This window comes from Oenanthe melanoleuca, chromosome 1A (assembly GCF_029582105.1).
Source record: "Oenanthe melanoleuca isolate GR-GAL-2019-014 chromosome 1A, OMel1.0, whole genome shotgun sequence".
Lineage (NCBI taxonomy): Eukaryota > Metazoa > Chordata > Aves > Passeriformes > Muscicapidae > Oenanthe > Oenanthe melanoleuca.
This window is the reverse complement of record NC_079334.1, coordinates 37039393-37064427: the sequence shown is the minus strand read 5'-3', so window position 1 is coordinate 37064427 and position 25035 is coordinate 37039393. Positions and strand designations below refer to the sequence as shown.

The 25035-nt window shown below is 40.8% G+C and overlaps 2 protein-coding genes across 2 annotated transcripts; both read right to left on the bottom strand.

Annotated features, from left to right (window-relative positions):
- Positions 1 to 3561: 3561 nt before the first annotated feature.
- LOC130248346 (bestrophin-3-like) lies at positions 3562 to 6053 on the bottom strand. The gene is made up of 2 exons (XM_056482055.1): positions 6039 to 6053; positions 3562 to 4627 (listed from the first exon to the last, which is right to left on the bottom strand). Exons 1-2 carry the CDS (start codon positions 6051 to 6053, stop codon positions 3719 to 3721), a joined length of 924 nt encoding a protein of 307 aa, XP_056338030.1. The 3' UTR covers positions 3562 to 3718.
- A 505-nt stretch (positions 6054 to 6558) lies between these two features.
- LOC130248379 (bestrophin-3) lies at positions 6559 to 24009 on the bottom strand. The gene is made up of 9 exons (XM_056482102.1): positions 23887 to 24009; positions 20094 to 20263; positions 18333 to 18427; positions 17582 to 17815; positions 12581 to 12735; positions 11812 to 11889; positions 11270 to 11422; positions 8006 to 8086; positions 6559 to 6714 (listed from the first exon to the last, which is right to left on the bottom strand). The coding sequence occupies exons 2-9, from the start codon at positions 20243 to 20245 to the stop codon at positions 6559 to 6561; spliced, it is 1104 nt and encodes a 367-aa protein (XP_056338077.1). The 5' UTR covers positions 20246 to 20263; positions 23887 to 24009.
- Positions 24010 to 25035: the final 1026 nt, after the last annotated feature.

Genomic DNA, 25035 nt, shown 5'->3' with positions numbered 1-25035 from the left:
TTGACCATGAGCTAACTTATTTGTCTAGAAAATGTCATTTGTTTGGTCATGAACCAAGACAAACATCTTAAAGCCCCATCCCTCATTTAACAGCAGCAGGGTATTTTTGTTTTCTCTCCTATGCAGCATACTTAACACTGGTACATTTTAAATATGTGCATGTTCCTCAAATATGAGTTTGAAGTCAGAGTTAGAGCTCTGTTATTTACAACAGAAGATCTGAAGGGTATTTGGACATGTCCCCACAGCCAGTCAGTCCCTGATATCTTGGCTCTATGAATTCCAGTGCAGTGTGAACACATCCTAGAGACAGGTGGAAAGTCAGGCAGCATGCACAGGGACTAGCCCTCTCTTTGTTCTGATATATCTGATCTAGCTCAAGATTAACACCATCTGATGGGAGCAAACTGCTGCTCTGACCTACTTATCCTGGCCCTGTTTTATCCTCGTCCAACTTTGCCAGCTTCTGTAAGTGCCTTGCTGTTCCTGGTAGACATCAAGTTGTTTTGCATGACAGGTCAAACCCTTGCCAGAAGTGTTTCTTGAGAGCTCAGTACAACCAAGATGATGGTGTTTCTCATAGTGCCTTTATTTATGCAATAACTCAACGTTGCTTATACCTGTGAACATGAATTGTAGATTGCTGTGTTGGCTAAAATACTCCATTTACCATGCTAAGGAAAATAGTTTACTGAGAGAAGTGCCTAAGAGAGCACATAATCCTGAAAGATAATTTAATACAAATCAGAGTACACTGATGTTTGCCAAAGTGAGATAACAGACTAAATGAGGAGAGGAAATTTTCCTGGTAACTCATCCCAGTGAGAATTACTTTTTCAGAAGTAATGAACAGACTGCTGTAGCTAACCTGGAGCTGGCCCACTGTGTGAAATGCTGGCTGTGTATTACAGATTGCACTGCGCCACTTCAGAGCTGTAATTCCTAATTTAGCATCTACATGTGTAACAGACACCTCTGTGGGGCTTAACTGAATCTCTTACCCACCTAATGGCTGCTGTGTGGCCAACCCTTAGCCTCCATCAAATACTGAACACAGTTTCAGGGCCAGGGAGTGCTGGCAGAGTGAATGGGAGAGGTAGCAAAATCATTGCTGATTAGATGTATGATGGAAAGATGTGTTGGTGGAAAGCAGCAGTGTGCATCCTAGGCAGCAGCAGTGGAGAGGAAGATGAGTAGAGCTGCAGGATGAGAAGCTGTGAAGGCTTTTAATGCTTAGCTGTGATGAAACAAACTGATGTCTGGGTTGGGGGCAAAAAGAACTTTGGTCCTATACTTTAAGTCCTGGTGGAAGCTGTGTGAAGGTTTAGAGGGAGGAGGTGTGGTGGGACTGGACTCTCAGTGCAGATTTGTGGTGGACACTTGAGAGTCATCTCCAATTTCTGGCTTAATTTCCCTTAGAGAGTGAAGCACAGCTCCTCAAGCTTATGTACTGTGAGGAGAGAGCTAGATAGAGGGCCAGGTTTCCTTCACAGCTGCTGAAAAACCTTCCTATACAGGCATGGCTGGGAGGAGTGTGGCCAAACTGCCCAGAAACTTGTACTGCTCTCCTGCCTTTAGGAATAGTGGTATAGAGGAGAGCAGCAGTTATTTTTACTTTGTTTATAGCTGTGTGACTGGAGCTGTCTGCCCTTAAAATTAAGTTCCTTGACAATTGCAGATGCAATTAGATTGAGAAACATTGAATTGAAAAGTGTGGCTTCAGCTACAAGAGGAAAGAGGGAATCAGGAGGAAAAAGGAAATGCTTCCAGAAGTTGCATAAGGGCCATTCAGAAAATCAGACTGCCAGGCTAAGGCACTGTTTATTCCTGTATAATTTCACTCCATAGAGTTTCTCATTTTGTTGGTCAAACCTCAATAAAGCAACCTGAATTGCTTGGAGACTACTTGTGGGGTGGCAAGGGTGAGGTTGCACCAGAACGCCTGGCTCCAAACTGTGATCAAACTTCAATAAGCTGCTCTCAGACACCAGTGTCACCTCATCTCATGGTGTGAAGAAGTCCTTCCATAGGTGCCTGGAAAATCTGTGCTTGGCTTCCCTGCATAACTGGAATTCACATCATATGGATTTAAATAGTGCTTCCTTGGGCCAAGTGTCCTCTTCTTCCTAAACTGATGGGATATATGTGCTGTTGTCTAGTGTCTCTGGAGGATTTGAGGGTTGGCTCTGCTCAGACCATGCCTAACATACAGCAGCAGGAGCCAATTTCCAGACTGAGATAAAGCTGGAAGAAGTACAGGTGAGGAGGGCAGTTGATCTTTGTTCAAAGCCCACCCAGATGAGATACAATCCTGCTGTATATGATGCTGGCTAGAAGGGCTCCTCACCTAAGTTGTTGGCCATAGGAGCAGGAGCAGGCAGGTCTGTTCATTCCCTTCCCAAGTTCAGGGAGTCCTGAAGTCTCCCAGGAGCCACTGGTGTTACCAGTTATCATGGAGGAGAGGCTGGTTTGTTTTTTGAAGTGCAACCTTCTGAGCAAGGGTGGGCTTGCTGTCCATTCAGTCCATACTGCTTTTGCTGGTTGTTGCAGACCCATAACTTTTGGTCCTCCACCCCATCTGTTCTTTCAGTCCCTGAGCTACCTTGTCTCTCCCTTGTCTGTCCTCTACTTGGATACTCACTGATGGGAGAATGCTGGCAACATGCTCCTGACTGCACTTTTGTAAATGTGGGTGAGAGCTAAACCCAAGGAGCTGTGGCTGCTTTCCTGGCCTACTTGGAGACTTCTCCCAGGAGTGATAGCTGAAAGGCAAGGTCACATTCAGCAGGCTAAGAGAGGTGGCTTGGTCATCCCTGGAGTAGCAGGAGCCACCTAATGCTGGCTCAGGTTTGGGTAAATTAAGAATGTGTGTAGTACATCTGGGAAGCTTGGGAATGGGGAAAGGGTTTAGGAAGAGGAGAATAGTTTTGGTAGGAGTCATGGGCCACTTTGTTGTCTGCCTGGGATGACTACAGCTTGTGCACTTCCAGCTGAAGCACTCCACAAGAGTGGAGCCCTAAGCTTTGTTGCACCTGCAGCTCCATCACCTCTCGAGAGTGCTGCAGCCCTGTCAACACTAGGGAGGCTGCCTGGTGGCCTCATTTTACAAGTTCATCAGCTGTTTTGCACCTTCCATTTTTATAATGAAATTAAACATTTAATCCTTTTATCTTCTCTACTCTTTAGTGGCATAGCTTCATCAGGAGTGGGGCAGAATATTGTCCTACACAAATGAGGGGCCTGATTTTTCAAGTGTTCCTCCAGACAGTGAGAGATGGTGGGCTGAATCTCTCCAGATTGAGAAAGGGATTGAGCCCAAATCTTTCCTTTAAGCCACTTGAGTAGAAACCAAAACTGTTGGTAGATTTTACAGGGATTTCATGGGGCTTAAGATGATGGAGCAGACAAAGGCAGCAGAGTTCAGTGTATATCCAACCCACTGTTCTGATAACCTCAGTGTTTCCTCTAGTTATGTCTACACAGCTCACTGCCATATACATCCTGAGGCTCCCAGTTCTCCCTGTAAATGTATTTCCCACAAGGTCACAAGGCTTAAAGTATGTCCCCACAATGCCTCCTATTTAGGTGCCCAAATGCTCTGCTGGATCTTGTTCATGACTTGTCTGAGTATCGAGTCTGCCCTTCTGCATTTCCAGCAAATTTTGTGAGAATAATGTTCAAGAGAAGACAAGTTCAGTCAAACCCAAAGGAAGAATGGTCAAAGTTTTTTTCCACTCTCCTCATTAGAAAATTCTACTATGGCTGTTTCTTTACTGTCCATATTTTCCCATAAGTCCTGCATCTCAAATGTTTGTGGAGCAGAAGCAGAAGTAACATTTTTTCCATCACTGAATGTCCTTTGCTGTGAAGCTGTCCCAGAATCTGTTGAAGGTGGTGGAGCATCAGCATTTGATGCTGTATTAGGACTATGGAAGCTTGGTAAACTCCATCGCTGAAGGTTTCTCTCATGATCTGTTATGAGACCAGCTATGTTACTAACCTGGGGCTCGTGTTTGGGCTCTCCTATCACACTAGGGAGTGACTGATGCACCTCTGAACTTGAGAGGTATGGATTCATTTCTGGGGGGAAAAAGTGTTGGTCCAGAAGAGCCACATTAGCCTCAGCTAGGATCCTTTGGAGCTTCTCTTCTGGCACACTTGCGGAGCGCTCTGTTGGCACATCAGGTTGGGTCTCCTGGGCTTCAGAAATGACCACCTCAGGAACTGGCCTGCTTGTCTCCGACGAGGTGTCACTGTCATCAAACTGTGCCTCGCTCCTTGAGGTTTCTGTTATGGGCCCCAGCTCTCTGCTACTGTGAACTCTGCTACTCCTGGTAACTCCTTCATATTTCCTCTTGAAGCTTGAGGTAGAGTGCCTCCCTCTCGTGTGCATCTCCTGCAGCCGTCTGATGTGCCCCTTTTCGTCTGCTGGGAAAAACACGGAATTCTCACTCGTCTGCCGGCTGTAGCGCTGGTGAGCTGGGTACGAAGGGCCCTCATGGACACTGAGAAACCTCTTGACTCTTCTCAGAACTGAATAATGCCTCTGGTGTTTCTCCTCTTCCCAAGGCCACTCTTCACCATAGAGGAATTCGGTATCAGCCAGCCTGCCAGATAAAGCCAGGTACTAGATGTCACTTACATGTAGGAAACATTGGGTCTCCATGCACATTTATCCCTCTGGCTCAGACACAGAACCCAAAACCCCAGTGTTTCCCTAAAGAGAAGGAGCAAAAGGATGAGAGTGCCAGGAAAGAGTGTCTGTGCCTTTGAATCAGCCAGATCACACAGAGAACTCTCCACATTTGGATGTCTCTTCTCCTAAGGACCAGGCTGGGAAGGCAGCACCAAACCATGGTTAGGTTTGTGCTCAGGGTGAGGGAAAGGGGGGGAAGGAACCTACTCAGTGCTGTAGTTGCTTTTTCAGGAGAATCCTTCAGGCAAAAATAGCAACAGTGAAAAGTTACTGCTGGAAACCGAGGACTACAGTTTCAAAAAATGTTGAAATTACTCAGATGGCCAAATCTCACTTGGCGGTAGATGTTCCATTCCTGTAAACATTCAAGGTCAGGTTAATTGTTCTTAAACTGCTTTGGGCAACCTGTTCCAGATGTTAGCTCGAGGTGACTGGAGAAGACTTTGGATTTGGGCTCATGTATTCTATATTTGTTTTGGACTTGGAAGAATTTTTAGAGCTTGTTTTTGAAGTTTGCATAAGAACTAGCCATTATTTTTAGAGATATTAACAGAGCAATGGTTCAGATGAAAAGATAATTAATAAAAAGTCAACACATCAGAGCTGTTTGCATTCCACAGGAGCTATCATGGAGCTACTTTTCATTCCTTCCTTCCTTAATTTTTTGAGTGAAATACTCCTTATTAAAAATTGTTTGCAGACTTAATGATGTTTCTTCTTTGCCACCTTTACCCCCAAGAAATTACTTTAAAATAAATTATATTCTATGAATTTTTCTTCTTTACCTTTTTTTACTTTCTTCTTTACTTTTCTTTTTGCCTTTTTATAGTATTTTCCAGAAGGAAAAAACTTCTGAAAAGACTGTGTGTGATAAAAGGAACTCATATAAACCATTGTCTTTTGCAGTAGAATGCAGGCAAAAATGACAAAATAAGAGGAATAAAAATGAGAAAACCACAATTTGGAGGCCAAATGGAACAGAAAAATAAAGACATTTTATTTTGATAAAGGTGAGAAATGATGGGAAAATTGTAAATATCTTGAGATGATTTTTAAAGTTAAAAAAACAGCTTTTGTAAGGTTTTAAAAAAGGTTTTCAGGTGAGAACATCTACTTGCCTGGTATTTTTTCAGGTGTGCTGGTATTTACACTTATTGATCTGTCCATATTGCAGCATGTCACAAGTATTTAAACTAATAGCTTCTAAGCTAACTGGCCTGTCTCTGATTTCTCATACAGATCCTGACAACAGGGGGCAATCCCATACCCTCTATTCCTTGTAACCATTGTTTTGTGTTGATCTCTGCAAATAAATCCTCTTCATACCTTCACAAAATCTGACCATTTCAACTTCCATGCCAGGATTATTAGCCAATGAAAAGTCATACAACATTTAAGATGATTTCTTGTTGATCTTCACAAAAATCTGTACTGATTTCAACTGTTGTCTGCTAACTAAATGAACAAAGGAATATCTGTTTTGCTACCTGGGGATGCATGAAGAAGCTGTAGCAAAGCAAGTATTATTAGAAAAAGTCAGTCACTGTCTTCAGGTATCACCCTGTGCTCAGAGACTAACAACAAATGTGTTCAGAGACTGTCAACAAACCCTCCCTGCATGCTCTATTTATTGATTATACAACTTAAGAAATGCATGCACAGCTTGGATGAATGCATGGACCACTGGAGACATCCTCCCACCAGCACCAGCCTGTCCACTCCCTCCTGATTTCTTTTCCCCTTTCCATCTTCTCTGCTTGCAGTATCATTAGTGCCCACATCCCTGCACTGACTGTCTGCCAATCAGTGCAGACTGTTGGGGTGCTGATCTTTCTGATGGCATTGGGGACCCTTGGTGCCACTCACCCCATTTCAATAGTCGATCCAAGGAATGAAGGAATGCAGTAATCAGCAGCTGCTTTTGTGTAGGGTGGCCGGGCAGAGGTGTCGTTCCAGTAAATATCTTTCTCCATCTTTGGCAAGTTCATGTGCATCTCATCCACTGCCAGGAGTGAAACCTTAAATTTTTTTTGCATAAATCATGTCACTTACAACATATTGGAGTACATGAAATAGTCTATTTTATACTCCCTGAGTAACATTTCTTTCAGAAACCCTTAAACATAAGCTGTGTGTGATGGCCTGGGCATTAGGAAGAGACTCAGTATTACAAAATAAGCCCCCTATATCTGCATACACTCATGAAAGCATAAATTTTATCATAACTTGAATCTTCTGTACTGCAAAGATATTTGTGCCATATTGAAGTCCTCCCCACGTGTATAATGAATTAAATGTGATCCTTCATGTGCTTTGGAAAGTCTGTATAAAGCATTACCCATGTGCTCCTTAAAATGTCCAGAGGTCAAGAATGTTTCTGATAGGCCTCATTGCCATTTTAAGACATTTCAAATTAAGTATGTGAACATCCTTTCTAATAAATTTTACACAACAGGCTCTAAGGCACATTAGCATGAGTATCCTGACACAGTGCTAAGCCAGAGAGCATCTCTGTCACTGTGAAGTCCTTTCCCATTCTTGCATACACCTGCATGGCTTACTTTAGTTACTTTGCTTAATTTGGTGGTTTATTTGGCCCTTGCTCCCCCTAACTCCTGGGCTCTGTTTGCTGAAGTGGGGTCCAAGAGCAGCTCAGCCAGCCCTGTGCTTGGCTCTGTGCAAGGGAGTGCTGTGGGACCTCCTCATGTCTCTGAGCTCCCTGACAGCACAACAGCCAGGGCTCTTTGGGAATCAGGGGTAACTGGAATAAAACTATCCCTGTCATCTCAGCCCCTGTGACTGGGGATTGGCTCCTGTGCTGACCACAGATACTGCCATGGGTGGCAGCATCCAAACATGAATCATGGCACTGGCCCTGCTTATTAGTTCAGGGCCCCACTTGGTCTTTTTACTATTTTTGCTGCCTTTCTTATTAAAGGAATGTTCATTTGCAATATTTTAATCTCAAGACAGATTAGCAAAATGTGTTTTTATCTGTGTGGGAATGGCATTTGGGTTTTGCAGGATTGACCTACATTACATGTTTTTCCAGACATAGAGTGGTCTTATAATTTAAAGTCAGCTGTCTGCATGTTTAGTCAGGCATTGTAAATGCCAAATACCAAAATCAAGATGAATTAGCTTGTGAAAACAAACTCTGTGGATCACAGCCACAGGTAATCCTTCAGGGAAAGAATATGTTTTGCTGGCATTTGGTGCCCTGATTTATTCCTCAATATAAGACATAGTATTAGATGTAATGATAACCTATGATAGAGTAAAGCTGGAAGTGGAAACAACAACAGCAACCTGTAAATTTCTGTCGATGCACCAGTTAGTTTCAAAATCATCATCATCTTCTCCAAACGGATTAATGAGTTGTTCAGCGACCTGGAAAGAAAACAAGACAGTGAAGGGAGGTTGGCATGCCATGTCAGGACTACTGCTGCAGAGAAAGTAGGGCTGGGCTTTTCTCTCTCTCCCTGCCTGTCACTTGCAATCATAGCTTGAGCTCCTGTGTGATGGTTCTGCCAGCCCAGCAGAGGAGCAGCTTGCTTTCACTGCGGATTCATGTCTCTGTGCCTCGCTGCTGCTGTCACTCATAATCATCAGCTGGCCTGCTGGGAGCTGAGACATGGCTGGGCCAAGGTAATTGTCACATCCAATAGTCATTACCTTTCCTTGCTGTTGTCTTTGGCTCATTTAAATGAATGGTTTAGCACTAGAGGCTCTGTTATTGCACTGCTGTCTGCAATACTCCACCAGCCCATGGGGTCAGTGTTCCCAAGCCTTTCAGCTGCAGGGAGTAGAGCTCATCTCCCCACCTCAGCCCTCAGTCCCTGCTTCTTTATCAGCATTAACCCCAAAGGCAACCTTCCAAGGGTCTTGAGGAAAAATAGCCTACAAAAATATTTGACTCAAATCAACTCTGTGGATTGTGCTAATGAAATCCCAGAGACAGAATCTGAATGTGTTCTTTAATTCAGCCTGCTGGCTTGGGTTTCTGTACCTGAAGTGGTTGAAACTGCAGGGCAGAAGCTCATCCTATGGAGGATACAATGAAGCAATGAGCTCAGACACACTTGTGGTGAGGTACTTTAGTCTGGGAATGAGTCTGGAAAGGGAACCCTCTCTGGCTCCCCATATCCAGTGAAAAACACCAGAGACTGCCCCACACCCCTGTGATCACTAAAGTACATTGTGTGGAGAGTAAGCACATAGATGCTGATAGAGGAAAAAAGATTAAGTAGAAAAGGTTTTAAAAAATTTTAGGAAATTCTTCTCTCTTCCCTAGTTTCTTGGTACACTGACATTAAATATCCTCTCCCCTCCATCCTCTTCTCCTTCTGCTTATCTTTTAAAGCCCTGGTTTTGAAGCAGATCACATTCTTGATAACCCTTTCAAGCCTTCCTTGTGGTCACCAGGGCCATGCACAGGAGCAGCAGTCAGGTCCTTGTTTAATGTGGATATGGGTAAAGCAGCTGCATGACTGAACAGTCCTGTTCATTAACCTCACTATGGACAGCAATGATCTAAGTAACTTATAGCTCTAAGGTGGTTGCTCCCTGGATATTTTTCCTGCATGCCTCAAGGTTGTACCTGTGGATAAGCACTTGTTAACTCTCTGAGGCTACAAGTTCCCAGGCCAGCATTGGCACACAACAAAAGAACTGCTGAGCAAATTAACACTGCAGAAACACCTGTAAGGTGGGAGCAATGAAAGGAGACCTCTGCTGAAACTCATGGTATTAAATTTTGGTTACAGCTGTGAAAGTGCTGCAATAGGGAGGAGCCAGAACACAGTCTGTGTTGTGGCTCTCCAGGGAAGATATGGAACAGCTCCACATAAACCAGCAGACCACCAAAAATTCACCATAAAACCTATCACATGAGCGTAAAAAAGTGAGGACTGGGACAGAGCAAACAATGGTGGTGACTTTTTTTGGCTGACTTGGTCCTGGCATGTGAGTCGTGATTTTATTCTCCAGAAAGGGATGTAGTGCTGGACAACTAAATTCTGTGTTTGGACAGTTCATCTGTCCTTGTAATGCAGATGGGGATCTAGAAGTGTCTTATGTAAATGGGAAAATTTGGCCCTGTGTTATAGGTGTAGCAGACCAGGCTTGAGGCCAAGGAATGAGCTCAGTTTAATAACCCATTATTTCTGAGGAATTGCCAAGTTACTGGAAGTCAATACCTCCGGGCCCTTTTTGCTGCCTGGCAGCCAAAGTCCAACACACTCAGCAGGAATCTGGCTGTAACCTTCAAGACAAAAATATCCTGACTCGGGGCACTGAAGGTGGACCAACCTCCAGTCTGAAGAAATTCTGCTGATATTAAATTAACTTTTAAAAACTTATTCTTCTTCCTTTCATTTTCTCATGCAGAAGATTTTTCTGTTACAATGGCACCCACACCTGCCACAGCCAGGAGTTGGCTGGAAGCTCTGAGCCTAACTGGAAGAGATGCTATAAACATCCTTGGGTGCTGAAGAAGGAAAACCCATTTCTCTCAGGAGTACCAGCAGGGCGGTCAAGAGGAACAGCTTACAGTTTTTAACCCTCTAGTATAAAAGAGATTCAAATTTCACATTTCTTCAGGAGAAGTTGCTACCTTCACCATACCAGGCTCCCTTCCTGGCTCCCACTCCCATCCAGGCTACTATGCAGGAAAATCCTTTCTCCTCTCATTTCCTAGGGCTCAATGCTAGAGGAGCTTGTCCTGCACACACTTTACTTTTCCCCACAATCTGCCAGCTTTGCGCTCTCCTTCTCTACTCTGCCCTTCGGAATAGGTTGTGGGAAGGTGTCTCTAAAACTGGACAATTTTGTTCAATTTATATTCTAACAAAAAAGTTAGCTCTGTGTTTCCAGCCATTAATAAACACAAAAGGAAATCTAATATATATGGACCCCAAAAAATCTTTTTTCCAGTTAGTCTATTGCAGAGGAGAGAATCACCTTGGTGAATGTGGCTAAATTACTCAACTATCTGATTGTGATGTGTTTGCCTAGCAGTCATAAACAGGCTGATGGGCAGCATCCAATTCCTCTATCATTTTTCTTTTTTAATGAACATTTTTATGGAGTGGAGTTCTAGCCAATATTGTCTCTTTCATAGCCCTCTGGGATTGCCTGCATCTGATGTGGTTAACAGCAGATACTAACAGCTCTGATCATAAGAAGAAAGTATCATTCAGTCCTTCTCAGCTGATGCTAGGTCTGCAGCCATAGTTCCCCACTGCAGAATGGAGCAGGAGAAAGGTTTTTTTATTTATAGTTAAAGTCCTTAGACCTTGTGGGAGTAATACTCCCCTGGGGAGTTGTGGCTGCATTGGTGCTACTAAAATGGGCTCTTTCAGATTCATGACCATTTCTCACCAACGGTCTGTCAGGTAAATTAAAAATGTGCTGCATGATATTTCTATATGACCACAGGACACTTCAGGCTGAATTCACCTCTGGTGTAACTTCAGTATTCATTGGTGATTTTACTTGTGTGCCACAGATCTGACACCTTGACCAGCCCCCCAGGGAGGGTTCCCCCACCAGCTGTCCAGAAAGCCAGTTTACCTTGAGCCATCCTGCGTAGAAGAAGAACTGCAGCAGTGTGAAGATTGGAATGTAAATATCTAAGTCATGTCCCTGATACCCTTGGTCAGTATCCAAAAATTGACGCCCTATCAGGCAGGCAAAGAAAAAGGTATAGACTGCAAGAGTAACAACCTGCAAAGAACAGAACTTCATTGAAATAATCAACTAATACAGTCATGTGCATAAGGCAACCCATACTCAAAGGCTTTCACCTGCCTTTTACCATATAATTTATAAATCTGTAGGAGGTGCTGCAAATATAGAGGCTACAGGAAGAACACTCAGGAAACAGAAAAACATTTCAGTGCTTGCCAACCCTCTTCCAAATTATGCAAGATCTTAAAAATATCTCTGCATTAAATACGCCTTAAATAGTGAGCCATGACCCTGTGTGAGTGAACCAGTGCTCAATATCTGAGAGGCTCTGGGACTATGAATGTTTTATACCATGAATGTTTGGTACCAACCCCCCTTTTATGGAAATTGTGTTTTGAATTTTCTACAGGATAATAGCTGAGTACCTGAGTATAGACCAGTGGAATTCCAACCCAGTCATAACCAAACAAAAGGCTACACCAAGACCGGTACTTGTTCATCTCCTAAAACAGGAAAAAAAGCCAACCAGCAAGAAACCATAACAAAATAAAATTGCATGAGATACAATTCTGAATTATAAATATTTTGTTGCAGTTCATATTTGCACATATAAAAGGACAGGAAGAAAATAAAGTATAGTATATATAAATTGATACTATAACTGTACCCAACACCTCATTTGAATATTGACTTGGTTTTTGGAGTTGGAGTGTTTCATATACTTTGTATTTCTTCACAATTCATCTTCTGTTTCTATCTTATTCACAGTCTAGTGATACATGAAAGAGAATATATTGCATCATAAAAAGGATATTTTACCACTTAATGAAATATTCAGGGAGATTATCTTTTCTGAAACTGATAATAAAAATCTTCAGAATACCAAATTATTCTCATTTCTCATATTTTTAGTGATGGAACAAGTATAAATGTAGAGTAATGTTAAAATAATTTTTTATTCATCAATTTTTTGCTTCTTTCAATACCTTCTTAAAAAAGAATGTTAAAAAAAGTAAATGCTGCTATGTGTGTTTAGGCGTACATTGGTACACAAAGAAAAGTGGAATAAATCCTTAGTAAGGTCATTTAGATGACACAGGAGATCTGTTTATACTAAATAAAACCAATCATGTAAGTGGAAAGCAACATAGCAATTTCAGATTAGTTTTTTGTAGATTTCCTTTTTCTACTTACATTCATCAGTGTCTGCAGATCCACACTGTCTCGAATTCTTCCCTCTTTTCGTGCCTTTGAGGCCAAATTTCCAAACCAGACAAATGGGACCCAGTATTTCAGGTGAGGAGACTTAAGGTCATCAAAAAGTTTTCTTTCATATTTTGTCATAAAACCTGTTTACAAAAACACCAAAACAACCTCCATTTATTCTGTGCTTTCAGTACTACTGGTATGATAAATTTGGAATATGTTTCTATCTGTTTATGTAATATTTGCATAGAACTCTGCTAAACACAACTTATAATTCTAACTACTAACCTCCTCTGAAAAAAAAACAAACCAAAAAAACCCCCCAAAAAACCCCAGGACATATCTTGCTTGAAAGAACTTCTTTTTGCATTAATTACCTGTGCTAAATTCCTCTTTACCAGTATAGGCAATAATTTGTTATTACTATGTTCTTATATCTAACTGCTGACATATAGTAGATACATAGAATACTAAGAATTGGACAAATTACTCTCTAGTTCCATATTGTACTTTCAGAAAAATAAGGGACTGGATATATAAGTCAGGAAACATTTTCACCAATGCTGGCTTTCGAAGGCATTTTGACATTTATTGTAAGGGCAGTTATATGACCTGATTCTGATAATTTTTTGTTATATCTGCTAAGCAATGAGCAAGCAACAGAGGATACAAGTGCATGCATGATACAGAGCCCAACAGAGTGTGTGCCTTCTGCCAGTGAAGCACTTCCCTGACAGATTGTTTGATGTTTTCTTTGGGGTTATGAAGGCATGCAAAGGGATGAAGAGGGAATGGTGCACAGAAATCCCGCTGCTAAGGGGACACCGGGCCAGGTGACATGCTGGGTGCAAGCTGAAGCTGCTCTTTGCCTGGCAATTTGCCTTGCTGGGAAGGTATTAGGTTTCCTTAAGAGTTCCCTGCCCCATGAAGCCCTGCTTCCCCCTGCTGCAAGCAAGTCCAAGGTCACAAAACCGGGAGCCAGGGCTGCGTGTGACAAATCCTGCACCAGAGCCAGTCTCTGCCTGGGGCTGGCAAGGGAGCAGCTGGCTTTGGAGCAACACCTCTACCCCCTCAGGGAAGAAAGCCCTGCCCTGCTGTCCTCCTTCCACCCAGGCTTTGACAAAAACAACCTCAGGAAATTCACATTTTCCTTTGCCCAAATCCTGGATTTTCTGGTATTGGAGCAATCATCATGTTTGGAGGATCTTAGTTTTTGCTCAGGTGTGTGACATCTATCAGGGTGGGCATAAAGCTTCTTTTATTGTCATTATTGTCATTATTGTCATTAGCTCTGAAATAAGACAAAGTTATTAACATGACATCAGCAAAATAGGGGGTCAGCCAACCAATTACAAGTTTGAATGATGAAAATTCAGTAAGAGAATTGACAATAGACTCCAACTAGTAACTAAGTATATGCATAAGTAACTAAGAATATATCCATTATGGCTAACATTGCTAAAGATACATGACACAGCAAACAAATACATATATAGAAACTCAGTTGTGTTGCCTAGAAATGTGAATTAAATTATAGGAGATTTGCAAAACACAGTTATCTTAAATATTCTGTTGTTGAGGAAAATGTCACTGTTGCACAGTTGGAACAAGCCTACACAGGAGGCATGAAATACTGCAACTACTGAGAAGGAAGGCAAGGACAGGATATAAAACACTGTGGAAGAGAAAATATTTAGCAGCAAGAGACGGTACTCATGCAATATCATAGAATTTCAGAGCAGAGTAAGATAAAGCTTTTAAAAGTTCTCTGGGCATTTTGCAGCCATGGCTCATAATCAACTTCACAGAAATAATCAGGCAACCAGACAAATTAACCTGCTAGTCATGACTCCTGACTCCTAAAAGTCAGTCTTTCAGGCTGCCTTAATTTTTTGTCTGGCCAGCCTGCTTATTACAGGACAGGAAAAGATACTTCTGAAACAGACAGATAAAAAAACAAAAAAATGAGTCTAGAGTAAGCACTGGACGCAAGTCACTTGGAGGCTCTTGAAAGACACAGCCTGAAGGGGTCACAAAGAACATCAAGGGTCAATTCAGCTTTCCACTGAAACTTGGCACCTTCTGTTCAGAAAGCTCAACAAAGTCTGTTTTTTTAATTATAAAGTTCAAATTGGCATTGAGATGTTTGTGTTAAAATATATTAAATATTCTCTTTGATAAATATTAATAATACCTAGTATCCTTATTGCTCTTACTGCTGGCAATACAGACAATAAACAGTTCAGAATAGCTCACTGTTATTGCAGCGATAAAGAAAAACACTTTATATTCCATCAAACATGGGGGAGGATATCAAGCTTCAGTTATTAAAATTACATGGTTTCAAAATATGGTCATGTTAGTTTTATTTAGGAGTATTCAAAGAATCAACCAAGAAACTCTAAAAACAAGAATACTGGTTTTGACAAGCACTGGAAGACTGGAGCAGCTCCAGAAAACAGAAAATATTTGTCAAATATTGTGCCAATATCTTGAAAAGGATGATCTAAGGAATGACAGGGCACTGAATCCTAGTGAAAGTATCAGAAGAGTAACATAGAGTGCAATCAATAAATAATCAAAGGACACTAATGTGAACAGTGTCAGGAAAAGAGATCTTACAGGAAAATTATTGATGAGAACACAAGCATGGCTGGGAAAAATCACTCGTGATTCAAAGAGTATTCAGTTCTCCTGTCAAAACTCAGTGCTTTGAGACTAGACTGGTTCAGGTTATTCACATTAAATATTTTTAATACTACTGGTTAGAGAAGAAGGAACACAATCATGTAGATAAAAGTTTCATTTTCTGCTTCTGTGTTATGTGGGAAACAGTTAATTTAGGTGCTTCCTTCCAGTACAGCCATCCACGGGTATTCATGTTGCTGAGCTCACACCTCATGTTTGCCTTCAGTGTTTCCCATCAGCTCTTTTGGGGTGCTGTCTGCTCAGCTGCTCACTCATTACTCAGTGTTTTAACTGTTGTGTTCTTGGGCATCCAGCTTCCCTCTTGCACTTTGCAGCCAACAGGATTGCTGTGCTCAGGATGGCTGCTAGGATTTGACTCTTACAGCATGTGTGCTCCAGCAGTCAGCATCATAAAGGAGTGGATCTACATTGATCTACTGCCTACAGTTCATAAGGAGTGTTAAAACATGAAAAAGAGTCAGAAGGAAGGTCCAGCAGTCAGGAATGTATCCTATAGAGAGAGACTAGGGTCAGTGAGGCTCCTGAGTTTCATTCAAGCTTTTATGCAGTCTGCTAATAGGTAACCATTGAGGGAAAAGGTATGTTTTCTTCTAATTATAAAAAGGAGAACCCAAACCTATTACAAAGTCAGTGAATAGAAAGTAACACTGTGAAGTTCAGACTGAGAACAAGATGTCACTCTTCAACAGCAAGTTTACTGTTGTGGATGTCTGTTCACCTAGGATGTGGTGTAGTCTCCAGTATATCCATCAGAATTTTAAATCTGGGCTGATTATATATTATATATAGAAGGTATTACAGCTCAGTCAGAAATTGCAGCATGATAAAAGATGCTGCATGGAAGTTTTTGTGCCTTGTGTTATGGATGAGTCAGACCAGATTATTGTGGCACTGTTCTCAAATTTAAAATCTATGAATTTAAGCAGTTCATTTGCTGAAAAAAAAACATGTGTGTAGCAATAGTTATGTCATGGCAGTTCTCAGTTTGACAGCAAAATGCAAAATCGTCATTAAGTTGTTTCAATGATGACTGTGCTGTAAGTATCAGATTTGTGCTGTTCACATTCATAATAAATGCCTCTCTCCCATGCAGTCTGATATGCAATGCCACAGGGAGTTAGAGAGGGGATGATTGCAGAGTATTGTCTAAGTCACTGGATGTTAATAGGAGCAAAACATACCCTGAAAAGATCTGCACTGCATCAATAAAAATTCTGCAGCACAATATGCATTAAAACCTACAAAATAAGTACTGAAATCCAGAGATGACTACACTATCTGTACCTATATACACAGTTTATAGTAGAAGATTTGCCACTGTTAAAAAAACAACAATCAAAGCTTGCTTTCCAGTCTACAATTTTGGTACAATGCTGTGACATTCTGTCTCTTTGGAACAGATTGTCTTTAGCAATAGGGAGGCAGAGCTGGATTAGCTGCCTGGAAATGTTGTAATTTTCCAGTGCATTGTAGAAGCAGATTGCTGCGGAGAGTGACAGAAGTTTCCTTGACCTCTCACAGTCTCAGATAAACAGTTTTGTTGTGCAGCACAAGGCAGAGATCTTTAAAATTCAATGAATCCAACATAAATGGTTTGGGGTTTTTTTTTTCAGTAAGATTGGTGCTTTCTGCCTGGTATTTTTTTTTTTTTTTTTAATATCCAAAGCTTCTCACACGTATTTAAAATGTATATATGTATATACACACTGAATATTTTAACTTGCTACAACTTTACTTACTAATCTCTGTCAAAGGAATAATTTTGAGAAATTCAGGATGTTCAGTAGCAAATATGACTTCTACCTGGAACAGATCTCCATATCTACCTCTGACACTGACCATGTGTTTTAGTTTGGACAAACTTAGGGGAAAAAAACCTTTAGAAGAGCTTTTTAGGGAATAAATGGTTTTTTTGAGTAAATCACAACATTTAAAATGTGCAATCTATTTAAAATGCAGTCTACCTAAATAAAAATTGAGCTAAAGCTGTACTTGTGAAGCACCTGCAGAGATCAGTCTGTGATACACTGGACCAAGTGATATCCCAGACACTGAGGCAATGCCATGTAACAAGTCACCATTCCTACTTCATCATATTATATTGCAACTTTAAGAACATTAAAGATGCACTCTTAGGGTTATGTCATTTAAGTCACTAACAAAAAGATGATTGATTTGATTCAGGTTAGTATGGGGCAAAAATGAGGCCGGCTCCTTCCCTCCTTGAGCCCCCACCTCTGAAGGAAAGGAAAGCAATTTTGGGAAGGCAAATTCCAGTACCTGCTCCTACCACATGGTCCATGGTGGGGAACCTTTTGTAGACAGCTGTGCTGACAGAGCGGAAGATGAGCAGAGAGGTTAAATTCACATAGCGCATCAGAGTCCTCCTCAGCAGGCGCCCGTACTCATCTCTGCCCTGCACACAGCTGGAGATGAGCAACATCAGACGGTCTGGCCACGGCAAGTTCACAAACTGGTTCCACCAGCGATTCACCACCAAAGTAACATAGAAACCTGAGGGTTAGAAGGAGAAAAATAGTCCAGTGCCTATCAGGATTTCAGTTACATTAATCACTAAATCACTAAACTGCTGCATTTCCCAGAATAAATGCAGTAAGGCATGTAAAACCAGGATGCAATAAATACTATTTAATGGACACTGCAATGTAACAGTACATTCCAGCTGAGTACCTCATACCCACGAATTTCCAAATTTCCTCTTCTGTAGTAAAACTTAGGGTGAGTTTAGTTCATTGGAAGATCAGGTACAAGGTATCAGTGTTAGTTGGCATGATCTCGATCTAGGAATATGTATCTAGCTCTAGACATATGGAAACCTTTCTTGTTAGTATAATAAGAACTTGATATAAGAAATGTTGATGTGACAAAAGCAACTTGTTGGAAGTGGATGATTTATTATGAACCTCTAACCTCCCACATGCACCTTAGCTCTGAAGTGCTTCCATGCATCAACATTCACAAAATGCCTGAACAGAGACAGAGTTGGGGAATAATTTCACATTTAACTTACCAAGCACAAAAGTTACTGGGATTTGTTCAGCATATTTGTCACAGTAAATTGACAGTTTTTCAAACAACCGTTTTTGGCGACCTGTAAGAAAAAATCTGCAGCAAAAATAAAATGTATCTGTCCTTCCATAATATTCTGGCACTAGCTACTAAGTGCAAACACATATAAATAATCAGATATGTGCACTGGGAGCAACCTTGGCTAGTGCCTTCAAGCAAATTCTTAAGGGTAAAGATCTGAACATTTTTGGAAGTATTCAAGAAGCTGGAGGAAACAACAGTATTATTCCCCAGTCTTTGTGGTTTTCTCAGGACTAATTTGACTGGCACTACTAATTGGATCAACATGTCTGGAGAATCAGTTTGCTGTCCCATACAGACCAAAGATGTCTGCAAGTAGAGCTTACTCTCCTTTTTTCAGAGTAGTATTTAATGGAAACGCTCAGGTCTGCCTGAATTGCAAAACGTTACCAATAAAATTCCTCTGATTTGAAAATGTTACATTGTTGCAACAGGTTTTTAATTCTTACTCCTCTGAAATTTTTCTTTTCTACAAGATTAAAATACAACTGTATTTATTTTGCAATTGGGAAAATATTCACCAAATGATAGCAAATGGACTATGGTATCAGCTTCTATCCACAAAAAAAAGATACCTGATGAAATACAACAAACCTCCATATAATTTTTAAAATTGGTATTGCTGTTATTCTTTAATTTTTATAAAAGGAACATATAACAAAGATTTGGTGGGTTTTGCTTACAATTGTGCAATAAAACCGGGAGCACATATAGAAAGTTTTCTGTGGTGTATTTACCATGGTCTTCAATTGCCTAACATTTCAATAAAACTAGATTAATTTTAATAACTGTGAGACTTTGGTGTTCCTTTACATGCTATAATTTTCTTTCTTTGTTTACAGGTATAGATTACTGAACAAAAAATAGTGATTAATCAGAGAAAAACTGGAGCTCATTTTCTCCTTGCTTCCAATAAAAAGCAGAGATCTAATTAGAGATCACGGTAAGAACTGAACTATAATTTTGATACTTCCACATAATGTACTTCATCAATTAAAAGTTTCACCATATTAATTGATGCATTGCATCTGTCATACAGTGTTTAATTCACACCTTGGTGGAAAAAGCAATTCTTCTTCTAACGTGTTCCTCCCAGGTGCTGGCTGACACACAGATAATAACCATGTCTGGCTTCCATGCAGTTTTCCTTGGTTCTTTGCAAGCTTAAAAATCAAGTTTGCATGCTTTCCTAGCTTGAAGGAAAATTTTTCTTTTCCTTTTTTCTATATAAGTTCACTCTAAAATTATTACCTCTCAATATTGTTAAATTCCCACCAAGTAACCAAAGCCAGAGTCTTGCAGGGAGAACAAAAGGTCTATACCTTTGATCTAAAGCAGGGAAGCATGCTTACAACTGACAGCTCAATGTCAGAATGACAAAAGCTGTATAACCTAGGCTAGTCCTGAGTTTTTATTTCATCTAACTTCAGCAGACAGCTGCCCAATGCTAGGCTAAAAGTAGAACCAGCTGGATATGATAAACACTATATGATAAACAGTAAATTCTACATATTTCCTCTAGAGCCTTAAAATAAACATGGAAAGGCAAGCACATTAGAAAATGTCCAAGGAAAAGACAATAAGTAAACGGTAACCTCCCCCCATTATTCATCAGCCTAACTCTAGTAAGTCTGAAACTTCAGTATAACATTTAATGAGATGTGAATTGGAAAGAGTGTACCTGTATAATACACTTATCGCTGTGTAAAGAGTAGCAAAAACAATAAATTCTCTGTACAGCAATTTGTAGATGCTGCCTTTCCACCTTAGGAGTAATCTGTGAAATCCAAAGAAAGTGGCATTTGCTACTTTGCTGGAATAAGTGACTGTCATCGTCGTGGTAGGCTGGGCCTAGAAACAGTAGAAGAGAAGCAGGACACCAACAACATTTTAGACAGTGTATCCTAACCTGAATGTACCCTTTTATAGATAGATACACGGATATACATGTAAATTTAATTATATAATAGTATGTGCACACAAATACACGGTGATTGCATTCATATATATAGAAAGAGGGAAAAATAAAAATCTTGCAGTTACAAGCCCTCCTGAGACCTGCAGATTGACTGACACAAGGCTGTATTTGGGCTTCATGTCAATGACCACCCAAACCCAGCAGCTAGCAATGAATGTGCCCACCTTTCTGGGTGGCAGTGGCAGGGACATGTTAACACCTCTGAAGTCTCTGCTGACTCTCAGTTTGCTCCACTCCAGTGTGAGCAAACAATAGGAAACAAATTTGCTTGACACTTTTTTCAAAACTTTTCAGCTTCTTGGTAAGAGAAGTAAAGCTAAATTCCACAAAAGATGTACATCCCCAGCCAGTGTTTTTTTAGCTGGCTGTGGTAATTATAATAATTGAAAAACCAAATGAGATTTGGAGACTGCCTCTCATTAACAGTTACAACAGCAGCTGAAATCAGCTGGGGAATGCAGTTATTTCTCTCCTTGGCAGCCAGACTCACTCGTCAATACTTCAGCATTGCAAGGCCCTGCAAAACAAGCCATAGGGTTGCTCACAGGTAGTGTGAGACACAGCATAATTAAAGCACAACTGAAAATACACAGGTAAATATTTTCTGCTGGGTTTGGTACCTGCTTACCCAGTGCAGGGAGATGCTACAGGAATTTTCATATGCTTACAAAACAAATCCTAGCAGTTTTATACAGCATGCAAGAAAGAGAGCAATTAAGACAAGCACAGGATCTCAAGAACATTACTGTGTATCACAAATATGATTCCTGTCTATATTTTTGTGATGCCACTGTAGCAAATTTATTGGGGGTGGGGGAGAAAAATCTTTACTCCTAGTTAATATATGACAAGTATTTTGTGCATCTTGGCTGTGTCTCTGATGCAGAGCTTAAGATAAGCCATTAAAATTCACCTGTAAAAGTGCCACTTTTTATTTTAGTCACCAAGAGAATCAGGAGGGAAAAGACACCATAAGCCTAGTATTGCTGACAGGTTGTTCTCGTCTGCAGAATGACTGCTTGATATTTGCCATGGGTCTAAAGATTTTTATTGTTTGGTTTGTTTTTTTGTTTGTTTGTTTTTTTCCCTAACACATGTGTTTCGGTCTTTAGAATCCAAATGATAGTTTTTCTTTTCCTGAGCCTTGGCACAGACCTTTGAATTTTTGGTTGTCACTGCTGTACTCCAAGAAGTTCAATGCTAGAGCCAACTTGTCTGACTGGCATCATGGAAATGCAGTCCTGTCTGCTAAAAATCTTGTGGTCAGGATGCAGTGCTTAAGAAAATGGAGGCACAGATGTCCATTCTCCAGCAAAAGTGAAGCTTTATAAACAATGAAAGAAATCTGTGGCTGGGCTACAGGGAAGGAATGAGGTAAAAAAATATGCTTAAAGAATATACTTTTTTTCCTGGAATTGCTGTAGAAGCCTTTAGGTCTTGCTCATTGATGTTGTGGAGTGTGTGTTTAAGCCATATCACCAACAAGTGTGTCTCTATCTCCCCATTAATATCTGCTTTGTAATGGAGATCTCCAGTGGGAATGACTGAGTGTAGACACTTAGATCTAGAGAAGATGTCTGATAATGGGAGGGCTCATAGTCACAGGGCCACAACGAGAGGATGCAGTTAGACAAATGCAGGATGAAACAAAGCATAAATTGCTAACTGTGGGGGCAGCCAAATAGCAGAACAGGAGACTGGATAGTCACCCTCTTGTTTAGGATCTTTAAGCTGAGGGCAATTGTAGGATGACCTTCAGGAAGAATTCACATAACTGAGACAGCCAGAGGCTGAGAGGTTCTGTTGGTTTCTCCTGGTATCTGGGCATCTGTAAAACTTTCTATGAGATCTCTTCTATTGTGGGCCACAGAGGCAAAAAGATTGCAGGCAGCACCCTTGCAGCATCTGCAGCTCTGCAGGAAGGCAGCAATTAGAGTAAAAAACATGACTCTCACTTTCTGTGTTGGAGGTTCAGGAAGGCTTCGTTCCTCCCAGCTAAGGTGGAAAGTGCCAGAAATTGGTCAGCAGCTAAGCTGGACAAAGTGGCTCTACCATCTCTACAGACCTGAAGCAAATCCTGTCTTGCAAAGGATGTCTTGCAAATGCGGAGCTGTAGTGATTACAGGAATTAGGATTAAGAATTTCTCCCATTAGACAGGGAGAAGAGCTTTATGCATGAAATGCAATTTGTCTGCTTGATTCTAGGAACTATATTTCACTTAATCACACTCCAGCCATCTCTTAGCACCTTATTCAATGGCCTTGACTCTGAATATAAACTCTGGAAGACACTGGATGCCCCTGCTTTTTCTTTCTGCCTCTGAAATGGGTCAAAGAAAAGTGGGACTCTTACAGCAATTTTAGGCTTTGGTTTCCTTGCCTTTCCTTGCTTGTGGTATGCTTTACTTTATCTTCCTGTTAAATAAATGCTTTCCTTAACATTTGTCATTGGGTTCATACAGGGACTTCAGGATAATATAATTCAATGTCTTAAAATGTACATTAAGTCAGATTAGGTGATTACAGAACAGTTTAGACCATACAAAGCTATGAAAAACAGTTGTGTGTTCGGTTAGATTTCTTAGCAAACACAAATTAAAATCTGCATTTGTGTTTTCTTTTCTCTGGGAACAGCTACAACCATTTAGGTATGGCCTCCCCTTGCAAAGGGAAGTTTTGGCGTAAAGCCTTGCGCTGACTCTGGCTCTCGCACGGTGGTCCCATGTCCCTGGTTCACAGGCAGCATGTTGGCAGAGTGTCCTTCCTACATTACTTATGGCCACAGGAAATTAAAAAGCTAAAACTGAGATGGACAGGAAGAGCAAAGTATAACAATGCCCCCCAGCACATTCCTTCGTGAGCGCTCCTTTGGCCAAGGCTGAAGAAGGACAGAGTACATTAGATCAGATACCACAGGCACCGGTGTCATGAAAAACATTCCTAATTACCATGCTGCCCTTAAATTCATCAACAGATACAGGGCTAGGCTTTTTGCAGGTATGGATTTGTGAGTTATGCCTGTTTGATAGCTGTAGAGACCTTGATTCATATCTATGATGCTGCTTTTTCTTTCACTCAGTGTTTATTTACTTTCTGAAACTTTTTCAAGCTTAGATTGAAGTGTGAGTTATATATTACTCCACTTTTGCTAAGATCATCGGAAGATTTTAGGCATAAACCAAAACTAAAAATATAACTGCGTCCTCTCCATTAATATTGAACCCAATTGTAAATGGGATTTTTGCCTGGCTGAGAATTTCAGGATGCATTAGGATTCAGAGAGAAACCACAATACAAAATAACAGCCATCGGTGTTTCTTAACTGACCATGAAAAGCTCGTTGCAGAATGTATAAATAAATAGTACCTCTATGCAGACCTACCCCTTGTCATTGTTCACCTTATTTTTTAGTTTACAGCATAGAAGAGAAAGTGAGTGAGAGAGATTTGAGTTAAGCCAGCTATAAAGACATTAAGCTTATGCTGTATCCACTGACCTTCTATTTTGATTCAGCAATCCAAGCCCGAAGGCAAATCCTGGACCCTTCCTCTTTCTCAGACGTCCTAAACCAAGTCCCCTTCAGATCCGCAATAATCACCTTGCTCTTCCCTTAACCTGAAGCAAGGGGTTGCTGCTGCTGAGCTCTAAGAGGAGTGGACTGACAAGAACAGGGGTTAAAATGTCTTTCCACTTCTGGAAGTCTGTTTTTGCCAAGTACTCTGTCCTGTCAGTTACACAGGGAACAAACGCAAGCAGCAGCAGCAGCAGCAGCTGCTGATCTTGCTCTTTTCTAGTCTATAATTATAACGCCACTTGCCATCGGAAGGACCTCTTTCATTTGAATGAAGAATCTTGCAATGGTTTTGGCTGGCACATACTAGGGTTTTTTTGCATTTTATTTCCTCCAAAATGAGATGGACAAGAAGGGAGCATTTTGTACTGAAACTTGCCATGAAAAGTGATATGTCTCTAACGCAGTCCTGTGAAGACACATCAATGTATAGCACTGATTAATTACATCTAAATAGGAAGACCTGAGACAACCCCACCGAACCTGAAAATGTGCCCCAGCTGCACCTTGGCCCACCCTGAAGCACAGCATTTACTGCATTTCTGCTGTGCTAATTTGATTTGGGAAATAAGGTCTCTGGGGCATGCTGTAGAAATCCTTCATGCCTCAAAATAGGCAGATTTGCTGCTACCAAAAGTCTCAGTGGACCTCTTCACAATTGTCTATTTCAGCACGTGAAAACCCTTCTGCAATTGGAGGTTTTGCATAGGACTTCTTTCCCTTTGTAAAATGAGAAGAACTCTGTCTTTTATGACCCATGGCATTAAGAGTGAGCTGTAAAAGGTGATAGACTGTGAAAGCTCAGGAGATATCATATAATGTTGTCATAAACTTTAGCAGAGAATGAAATAATGTGACTGTGAAGTAAATAAAAAAAATTGCAGAGGGAGAGAATAAGCAAGATTTATAGATTTAATTCATTTTATGATGAAAGATTTCCCCCCCGCCTTAGTCCCATTAAGCTATTTGAGGCCATTTATTTAATTAAAACTCTCCCAGAAAGAATGGAAGTTTCTGCCATTGTTTGCCTTTCTTCTTGTTGTTAATGGCTGAAGGAAGATACTTTGATGTCAA

Excerpts from the sequence above, each read along its gene's own strand:
- LOC130248379 (XM_056482102.1), bottom strand. The coding sequence starts at position 20,245 with ATGACAGTCACTTATTCCAGCAAAGTAGCAAATGCCACTTTCTTTGGA. Across the intron at positions 11,423-11,811 it reads TTCCACTGGTCTATACTCAG|GTTGTTACTCTTGCAGTCTA; the intron begins GTACTCAGCTAT and ends TGTTCTTTGCAG. Across the intron at positions 8,087-11,269 it reads TCTACGCAGGATGGCTCAAG|GTCGCTGAACAACTCATTAA; the intron begins GTAAACTGGCTT and ends TTTTCTTTCCAG.